This window comes from Athene cunicularia (genome assembly GCF_003259725.1).
Source record: "Athene cunicularia isolate RWA chromosome 1 unlocalized genomic scaffold, athCun1 chr1_part2, whole genome shotgun sequence".
Taxonomy (NCBI): domain Eukaryota; kingdom Metazoa; phylum Chordata; class Aves; order Strigiformes; family Strigidae; genus Athene; species Athene cunicularia.
The window spans coordinates 1,991,637-2,001,926 of record NW_020799092.1 but is presented as its reverse complement, the minus strand read 5'-3'; the positions used below and the strand labels follow the sequence as shown (position 1 = coordinate 2,001,926).

At 49.4% G+C, this 10,290-nt stretch overlaps 1 protein-coding gene across 1 annotated transcript; it reads right to left on the bottom strand.

The window, feature by feature from the left end:
• Positions 1-1,424: 1,424 nt before the first annotated feature.
• Positions 1,425-10,264, bottom strand: TAB1 (TGF-beta activated kinase 1 (MAP3K7) binding protein 1). The gene is made up of 11 exons (XM_026862498.1): positions 10,153-10,264; positions 9,171-9,307; positions 8,809-8,962; positions 8,093-8,179; positions 7,430-7,568; positions 6,834-6,947; positions 4,438-4,549; positions 4,184-4,328; positions 3,588-3,810; positions 3,140-3,296; positions 1,425-2,110 (listed from the first exon to the last, which is right to left on the bottom strand). Exons 1-11 carry the CDS (start codon positions 10,183-10,185, stop codon positions 1,903-1,905), a joined length of 1,509 nt encoding a protein of 502 aa, XP_026718299.1. The 5' UTR covers positions 10,186-10,264; the 3' UTR covers positions 1,425-1,902.
• Between the last annotated feature and the right edge of the window lie 26 nt (positions 10,265-10,290).

Below are 10,290 nucleotides of genomic sequence, written 5' to 3'. Positions count from 1 at the left end.
ATACCCAAACTCCTCACAGGGCAGGTGAGGGACTGCCAGCAGCTGCCTCGGTCACCCCTGGGGACATGGCACCGAACCTCACACACCTCTGCTGCTTTTCCCTCCCCACCACTGAACGCCACTTCCCTGGTAGGGTTGGAAGGGTCTTGACAGTAGGTGCCTGTGCTGACACATCTGGCACACCCAGCCTTCCCGGGAACTACAGGAGGGAGGGAAACACAAGCTTCTGCAGGCAGCCCAGCAGCTGAGAGCCCCACGCAATTCACGTGAAACCCTGCAGGGCAAAGCTGTGGCAGCGGGGCCTGGACAGGGCAGCCGTGCCACCTACGTGCAGGGGATCCCTGCTGTGCCTGCCGAGGAGGCTGGCGTTTCTCATTGCTCTGATCCTGCCCACGTATTTCTCGGTGAACTCAAATCTTGCCTCAGGGCACTTAGTGGTATTTGATTTATCCAGAGAGATAAACCCCCTTCTGCTCTTTTCCACACTACAAGTGCCTTGAACCTGCAAACACCAGGGCTTGGCTACAGCATCCTCTGCTACTTCATCCTGATCCTTTCCTATTCCCCTTCTTCCTAAGGTGACAAGTCTGGAAGAAAAAAAATATATCCAAGGATGGAATCCAGGCTGGTTCCCTCACTTGCCCTTTCTCCTGTAATCTCCTCTAGCGCTCTCTTGGCTTTGCCTGGTACCATATCACAACTCCCCACGAAGGCATCAGGCGCTGCAGCACAACGGTCACCCCCGAGGCCTCCCCGTTTGCTGAGGAAAGGCTCCTTCCCCAGGGAGCCAGCGAGGCAGGCTGAAGGGGAGGGTTGGAGTAAGAGAGGGAAGAGGCTCTCTTGCCGCCTGCTGTCAGAAGCCTGAACTGAAGAGGAAGATCGCCATGATCTCGACGCCTCCAACCAGCTAGTCCAGGCTTTGGCTGACCCGACGTGTATCCAGCAGACGAACAGGACCCATCCTCTCCTCACTGTCCCCCCTCTCTGCTCCGATATGAGAGTGCACATCTGCATCCTCCAGGCAGCCGCATCACGACAGTTTTGGTTCTATCCATGTGATTTCCTGCTGTGTTCCAGAAGCCTGTACAGGAAAACTGCATTACAAACCCCACCTGCCCTCTGCAACTTTCCAGATGGCCTGCATTAAAGGAAACAATGTGCATTTTGCCTACAAACTATAAATTCAGATTATTGGTTTTAACTCCAAAGCATAATCCAGTGCCAAAGCTCAGCAAAGAAGTAAGCCTGGCACAAACACCTTATGCTTTTAAGTCACCTGCAAGAGCTCAGGCCACTTTTACAACAGCTTGCCTGCTGCAAGGTACAACCCCCTATTCTGGAAGAACAGAGGGTTTCACCAGGAAGAGCTGTCACATCCACACACAGTGTAAGAAATGTAAGCAAGCCACATAGGTGCCAATGAATGTAGCTATAAGTTATTTATTCTGCAAAATAGAGGTATCTTCTATGGAGTTGAACACTGGAATCACAGCATTGAGTTGTGAAAACATTATGACAGCACACACAGAGGCACACATGTGTACACCTACACACATGCGCACACACACACCCCCCGCAATTGTACAGGCCCCTACTCTTGCATTATCCAGAGGGAGTCCTCTCTGCATCTTTTATTTGTGAAAACCTGCAGTGAGGGCTGCATTCAAGACCCCCTCCCCTATTCACAGGGCTTCCGAAGGAACAAGGTTGGTCAGGACAGGGTGCATGGCACAGGCAACACGTGTCAAGCACGCTGCACGCACTCCCCAGCCATGTTCAACACAGCCTGGATAGCAAGTAACTCTTGGCACAACACAGCCCTCAGTGGAGTGCTCTCATTCTTGCCTCAGTCTCTGTTCCTGCAGCCAAGTGCAGGGTGTCTAGAGGAGGCAGATTTCCATGTTAGGACACAGTCAGTGCTCCCTGCTCGCCATGGTCCATGTTCCAAAGCCGGTAAAACTCTGCAAAATCAACGTAGGGCTCCACACGCCCATCTTCATCTGGCTGGAGGGAGTGGGTGGGACGGGAGCGGAAGAGGCCCCCATCTGAACTTGAGCTGCTACTCTGAGTGTGAGTATTAGTCGACTGGAGTGTCACAGTTGGGCTTTGGCTAGGGAGAGAAAAAGAGAAGACATCTTTATTTTTCCACATCTGATGCTTTGGACAAGAAATGCACCAGAACAAGTGCCAGCCTCTTCACAGAACAAGCTATCCCTAGCAAAGAGGTAGAAAGTTGCAGTCTCTTGCTCTATCAGAGCACTAGAAGTGTTGAGAACTGCTTGGAATTGATAAACACCAGATACCCAATTCATATTTAACTGGAAGGCCTTAATACATCAAGGCATCTGAGGAACAGAGGAGAGGAGGCAGGAAAAATAAAAAAGGAGAATAAAAAAAAAAAAAGGCATGCACTCTGTTGGCCTCCCCATACCCATACAGTATGAGCTTTACAGGAAGAGTCTGGCAGCAAGGAAAGCTATTCTTGCGTGACCCATACTGCAGCCAAAGCAGCTCTAGTGCAATCAGCCTCACTGTTTCTGGAGCTACCATAACACAGTAACCAGAGAACTTCTTCACTTTACAGTGTGTACACACACCAGCCTGTGCCAAAGGCTGAACCTAAACCAATAACTAATATGACTGCAAAGTGAATACAAGATCAAGTTCTAACCTTTTTCATTTTTTTCTATCCTGGCCTCTGCCCATGAGCAAGTCAACTTGCATAGCACAGCCTCTCCAGCAGCCCTACACGTGACCTGCATAGCCCCTCTTCCTTATTAAGATGAAGGGCACCCACACTCCCTCCACGCACAGCACCCAACACTCTTGGCACACAATATCCAAAGAGAAGAGCTGCTCGCTGCCAGAGTGCCCTCTGTGAACAGTAGCAGATGCTGCTCCCGAGCCATGTTCCCAGAGCTGGCTTCCAAGCTGCTCACTTTACTCATTCCCACTCCTCACACAATCGCTTTCCAGCTAACACATTATGATGGCTGTCAGCACTGCAGTCAGGAGGGCCATGCTCCAGATAAGGGCTTGATTGACAGGTAACTGACAGGTGTCTCTCTGCTTTTCAAGCACTTTACACAGAGTGAAGCACAGGGAGAAACTGCAGGCAGTGAGAGAGCAGGACTTTTACTTAGTGAGGGTGGGGGTGGCTTCATCCAGAGTTGAGCTGCTGTGGGCACCATTGACCATCTGACCCTGGGAAGGCATGACAAGAGACAGCGTGACACTCGTCTTGCTTGTGCTTTGGGAGCTGGAATATGGCACTGAGACTGGGTAGACACGGCCTCCTGAGAAGGGAAAAAACAAGAGCTATAAAATGGAGTTGAAACATGAGTGATTGGAGATGCACAGCAGTAAAAAAAGCTCAAAGAACCCAAGTATTTATATTAAACTGCCTTGCTAGATGCCATACAGTATCAAATTGTCACAGAATCTACATCTCAGAAGCTGATAATCCCTTTAATAAGAAAATTCCTTCTACACCAAGCATCTACTCTCCCAATGTTAGGTCAATGCTGGATGGATCAAGAGATCTTACCCTCCACTCTCCATTTTGTTTCATTCTCTCCCCAACCTACCTTGCGTTGGTGTCAGCATGGGCTGGCTCATCTCACCCAGGGGGTAGCCAAAATTCCTCACAAGCAGCGTCATGTCTTCATGCCGGGGACAGAACTTAGACCGTTCCCCACCACTGGCAAAAGTGTCGCAGTGGATCCGCTTAACTCTGTCCACTACTGCTTGTGCCACAGCATCCAATGATGTCTGCTTGGCAAACTCTGTGGCTATCATGGCTGCAATTTCCTGAACAGAGAATGAGAGGAAAAAATAAAAAAGGAGGAATGATGTTTAGGAGATTTGAAGAAACTTTTCCCTGTCATCTCATCAAAGAGGCTTTATGGCAACCCATCTGACACTTGTCTGTCTCACCTGCTGGTATGTGCCATTGCGCCTTGGATCACCCCATTCCCTTCAATGGGCAGCTCCAAAGGGACAGGTAGCTGCCTGGAAGAACTGGCTTGGCAGAGCAGTTCCCTTATTATTACAGACTGGAATGGGGTGGCACAGGCATTCAGCACTCACAGGAGAGACGAGGAGGAGAGTCTGTATGAGAGCAGCTGACACTGCCAGAGTGTGTCAACAGCCAAGGGAACATTTCCTTTGTGAGCAGGCTCACCTGGTTGGCCTGCCCAGGCCCATGAGCTGCCTCCAGTGCTTTGTAGAGCCCTTCAGACATGAGCACCAAGAAGCCAGTCACCCCATCCAGCACGTGGCCACCGTGGATTTCAGGTTCTGCTATGATGGGCTTAGATTTAGCAGCACTGGAATGAGATGGTATCATTTAGTATTTAATGGTGACGTAGTAGGTGAGAATGGAGGGGTCACAAAAAAAAGGAGGGCTTGAAACCACAAAGTTGATTTTTTTCTGACCTGAGTAGTTCAATATCAGTATAGCCATATTTGACTTTGTAATCTCCAATGCGCCGAGTGCTTTCCTGCCCACGAATAGTTCCCACTTGTTTTATTTTTCCTGCATCCAAGCCTGCCAGATTGAAAAATAAAAAAAGTTGAATTGACTTTGGGAAACTTGCAGGACTTCCTCTGGCTATACTGTCAGGAATGAGAAAAGAAATATCCACACCTAAAGAGAGCTGTAAGACAAACTGAGATGCCAAAGAATTATCAGGGGCCCAACAGGGAGAAAAGGAAGGGCAGTTTGCTGTGTTCCAAGGGACACCTTTTCATTAGTTGTAGTCTGGGAAGGAGAGAGAACGAGAGAGATGCACACAGCCCATGTGCACTCTGAATGCAACAGTTGGCCTTGAGACAAAGCCCACATCCTGGTTCAAAGCCACTGGCAGCAGCTGGCCTGGGCACACAGGCATTTGCTGAAAAGGCAGGGGAACATCTGCGCCTGTCAGCTCTGGACTGTGCGATGGGAGAAGGCAGGAAGGAGGAAAATATATGTTAAGGATTCTGCTTTTTCTCCTGCCTATTACTGATCCCTGCTCCTAAACTCCACATGACAATTTCACTAATACACTAGATTGCAGAGGGAGAAAAGGAGAACTATCTACAAGAGGCACTGAATCTGCTCAAGTGCTCAAACTGATGTGGGCTAGTCCTAAAATAATGACCAAACAAGTCTTTATTTAAATAAAATTAAGAGCCTATACCTCTGGCAGTGTCTAGGAAGGAATCCCATCTTGAAGGTTCTAACAGGGACCATCTGGGTGCGGCTACTATCTGAGCCACTTACCTGGTCTGTTCTGGCAATTCCCCTTTCCTGGTTATACCTAGAGCTAACAGGCAGAAAATGTTATTTTGAGATTTTATCTGGGGATAACTGTCCTCAGTACAAGGTGAAGGCAGGGGTCCAACTGAAACTCTCCCAGAGTCAAACAAAGCCTCACTGCACAGATGGCTCCATACCTACCCCAGCAGTAAGACACAACTCTGCCATCTGCTGCAGACCACAGCTGACTCATCAACATGGCCTGCCTTATTTGCCAGCTCCTGCAGGGGGATACATGCTGCCGACAGACACAAACACAGGGAGGCTCACAGAACACCAGAGAGGTTGTGTCCAAATCACAGTAACTCTCCTGGAGCACTGAACAAGCTGCAATGTGCTGGGTGAAGAGCCACAAAGGCCTAAGACCTCTCCCTCCCTTCCCCAAAGAGAGGTGCAACATAGGCACCACCATGACAAATGCTATCCCCACTACCTCTTATCACTGTCCTTCAACCTAGCCCTGCAAAAAATATCAAACAGCCTGTGCACATTAGCTTGTTCAAGGCTCTCCCTTCTGCTGGGACTGCCAGCAGAAGAGCCACTGCTGCACCAAGTTAAGGTCATCATTTCTAGAAGACCCCTGTTCTGCTATGAACTGCAGGTAAATTCTACATTTCTGGCAGTAGAAAGGCAATTAGAGGGTCTCTTGCCCTGGATTCTTGTATTCAGTCTTGTGTTTCATAGCACACAACCCTTACTGCAGGAGTATGAGTAAAAGAGGAAACAGAAGAGAAATAGAATAAAATGAGACCCAGCAGCAGTAAATTACATCAGTTGCCTCACCAGATAAGAATATATCTACCAGGTGAACCTAATGAAGAACACCAAGCTAGATCTACCCAAACAAAGGTACATAACTTAAGTATCTCATTAAGAAGAATTTGGTACTAGCAATCATACAAACGGTCTGGGCTAGTTCTAGACCAAGAAAGGAAACATGTCAAACATGGTAAAGGAAAAGGGAAATTGCCTCAAGCAAAATGTCAGCACTAAGAGTTCAATAGTTATTGATGTGAAAGCAGTGAGTTCCAGTGCTTGGCCCAGCTCTGTCTGAAGTATAGCTGCTTTTTTTTTTTTTCAGCAGCTTGCACAAAGGTATATAGAAACGCACCATCCCGAGGGTGCGGCATCACACAGAACTTAACCCAGCATAACTGCGGTTTGCCTCCAAGGGCACAATCATATACTGTCCATCCCACTTCCACCCTCTGGCTGTGTGCTTCTTCTCCTGCCTTCCTATGGACTCCAGCAATCACACAGCTGGAAGGCAAATCAATGTCAGTTTGGAAAAAAAAAAAAAAAAAAAAAGAGATAGTTTTCTGCTGGTGCAGTGAGCTGGATTTACTCACTCTGTAGCCTCACAATGGCTAGATAGACAGAAAAAGGTGGCATTGAACTGGTCATTTGAAACCATGGTAAGCTTCTTTTTTGTGGTCATTTATTGTTTGCAGCAGCTTGAGTCATTCCTAGTGCCCCAGATAAACGGACGCACGCAATGTTCTCAGATAAGAACATGAAACCCAACACTTACCCAGCTGGGAGAAGCGAAAAAGTTCATCCTCATTCTCTGTAGTATGGTCCACGTTGAGCTGAGTCACCTGCAGCCCATCCACTGTGGACTTGCATAACAGTGCCCGATTGGTACCTGCAGTGGGAGCAGCGAGATGAGGCACCAGATAGCTCTGCTGTTAAGAAGGGGAACATATCCAAATGGAAAAGGAACAGGAGAGGGGAATAAAGACAGAAAAGAAGAGAAAGGCTCATATACTGTCTCATCATAATCTCCAAAAAGTAGCCTTGCTAGCAGCATAGTAGGCCTGCTAGACAGCTCTTCATCCTGGCCTGAGCTGGTACCTCACAAGAAAGCTCTCCATTTCTCGGTGAACCTGCACTACTGCCTCTCAACCCATTTTCCCTCTGCTTTTTGGTCATACACATTGCATCAGCCAACATTTGCAGAAATAAAGAGCTGGGCTGATTTCAAGTGCTCCTATAAGCAACAAGCATATCACTCCCTGACCACAGACAAAAGAAACTGTCCCCCACATTCAAATTTCTTTCACTTCCTAGAACCGCAATCATCCTCAGAAATGCCTAGACTGAGCTGCTGACAAAAAACCCACTCACCCACATTGGCGATATAGAGCTTGTTGTTGAGAACAACAGCCACAATAGCCATGGCTCCTCCAGAGATCTCCTGCTCTACAACCTTCAATCTCTCCACAATCTTCTGGTACTGAGGAGGCAGCTGGTGGTGAGGGACACCCTGAAACCCAAAATGAGGGGGAAGCTTAAACACACTGTCCACCACACAAAATGCACAGCTGAAATCAAAATTCTGGAGGGAAGGGACTCATCTTGGCATGTCTTAGCCTCATGCCAAGACTGTGAAAGACATAATTATTTGTTCAATCCTAACAAATGACACTGCTCTGATATGCTTCTGGAGACGACAGTCCAGTTCACTTGAAGAACAGAATCCACATCTGTGTTGTATGGCTTTGTCCTGGAAAAGCCACACGTATAGAATGAACTCCTCTCCTTGATATATTCAGTTCCTTACTAAGATACCCAGTGATGGGTCTAAGTAGTGCCAGTATGAACAGTGGAAACTCTGGGAAATGGACCAAGATGCTTGCTTCAGTTCAAGCAAGCTCCCAGAAGAGAACCAGAGAGAAATAAATTTCAGTTACAGCCTCTCTTAAACCACACTGATTAATATGCCCAAACCTCACCCAGCAATCTGGAAGGTGGGACCTTCAGCAATCTCTGTTCTTAAGGCTATATTACCTCTGGTAGCTGTGACTGCAGGCTAGCCTTCTCTGCCAAGGCATCATCAATGGACTCCAGGAAACTTCTTTCCACCACATCAAAAGCCTAAAAAAAGGCCATAAAGAGAAACTAAGCTCTTATCCAATGCCTACTAACCTTCGAGGGTACCCATCCACACCTAGGACTGGCTTGTAAGAGTGGATGATCACTGCACTCTTGCATTCAAGGATCACTACATCAAAATTGAAACACAATTATTTCAGTACAACTAGTGAATAGCTTGTTAAAAACAATCTATAACAACTCGAAACAGGAGACAAAAACAAAAATTACATTTACAGCAATGTCAGAGACCTATCTGATTTTGTGTGTTGACTGTAAGATCTTGCCTATCACTCAAGAAAGTGCACTCACAAATCCATCTCCCCACACATTAACTTCCCCCTTTCACTTGCTGTCATCTCCTTCACAGGCTGACTTGTTCCTGCATGTCCAGTGAAGACTAGGTGCAGCTTTCTGGAGAGCTCTCAGCACTTTGCTGACAGAGCCAGGGGGACAGATGGATGTGAGGCGGGAGTGAAACAAAGCACTACAGCTGCTCAGGATGAGTGCAATTGCAACCACTGGCAGATGTTTCCAACCCCCACAGAAACCAGATGCTGCTCCCATGGTGCCAAAAAGAGCAGGCGGGTAGTGTGAGAAGCAGGAGCTGTTCCCAGACAAAACTTCTTTACCTGCAGCAGAACTCGACGCACATCAGCATCGCTGTGATCTGCATGTAGCTGGCCCAGCAGCAATTCTGCAGAGAGCCTCTGACCCACGAAGTTGGTGACTCGGTTGCCATCATAGCCATTGAAGACACCATAGAGGTAGCAATTGTTCTCACTTCTGTCAAAAGAGGTCAGAAGCGAAGAGGTCAGAAGCGAAGAGGCCACAGATGTCTGCAAGACACAGGCATATGTAACAAGTTCCTCCAGACACCTCCTGCATGCTTGGACCCCACCCTCTTCTTCAGAGTCCTGTGTGACAAACTAAATACCACTTTTACCTGCCCTTGTGTCTGCAGGAGTCTGTGTCCCAGGTACACCCCACTTACCTAAATTTCAACCAGTTATCTTCCAAGGGGTGACCCTCTGTCCCCTTGCCATCTGCACTGTAGGAACGGTTTGGAGCTGAGCCCACCCCAGAAAGATGGCAGGATGGCAAGTCATCTGTCCAACTGGGCTGCTGTTCCTGGGAGGCAGAAAGAGGAAAGAGACCACGTAAACCTCAAGCAGCCTGACATGAGGATCCTGGTCCAGTACAGATTGCAAGTCCATCCCCACCCTCTTTCCAACCCTTCTTCCTTTGCCAACAGGGTAGCACACCACCCCAGCCAGTAACTTCGTATTACCTGGTGCAGAACTGCATCACTTACCACTTCCTTTCCCTATGAAGCTGAGCTCTGGCTGCACCTCTGGCTCTTGTTAACAAGAAACCAGAAATGAAATTTCCACCCGAGTGCTAGCTTAGCTATTCATATGATGAATCACAGCCTCATGCATCCACGGCACGGGAGTACAGGGAAGGCTCTGGTTCCCTCGCTGGAGTATGCTCACCCAGGACAAGGGGACTGAGGCCCTGCTGCTGCCAGCAATCAGGGAGACATCCCTGGGGCCGCCACCTCCCTGCCGGACACTACCAGTTCACGTACCACGGCCTGCAAACGCCTGCTGTCCCCCCTCACACAGCCAGGTACCCCGATGTCCGCAGCACAGGCACGGCCCCCAGAGCCACCTACCGCCCCCACCGGTCCCACAGCGCTGCAGAGCGGCAGGCCAGCCCAGGGTGGGGATCGACGACCACGCAGGGCCCCCCCGCACGATGGGACCCCCTGCCCTCAAGCGGCACAGGGAGCGGGAGGGCAGCAACCCACCTTCCCACTGACGGTGGGGCGCTCCTCGCCCTCGCCGGGCCTCCACCTTCCCACACAGCACTGCGGGGGGCGGCTGAAGAGGAGGCCCGTGTATCCCCCTCGCACCCACCCTGGGGGGGGTGCGTGTGCATGGTGTGCATGGAGGGGGGAAGGTGCCACTCACACTCTGCAGCAGACTCCTCCTCTGCGCCGCCATCTTAGAGCAGGAGGGACCTCCTGCCCCCCTCCGCACACCCTTCTCCTCCAGAGCAGCCGAGTCCGCCGGATAGAGCGGCCGCTCCGTAGGAACCCGCCTCCCCCG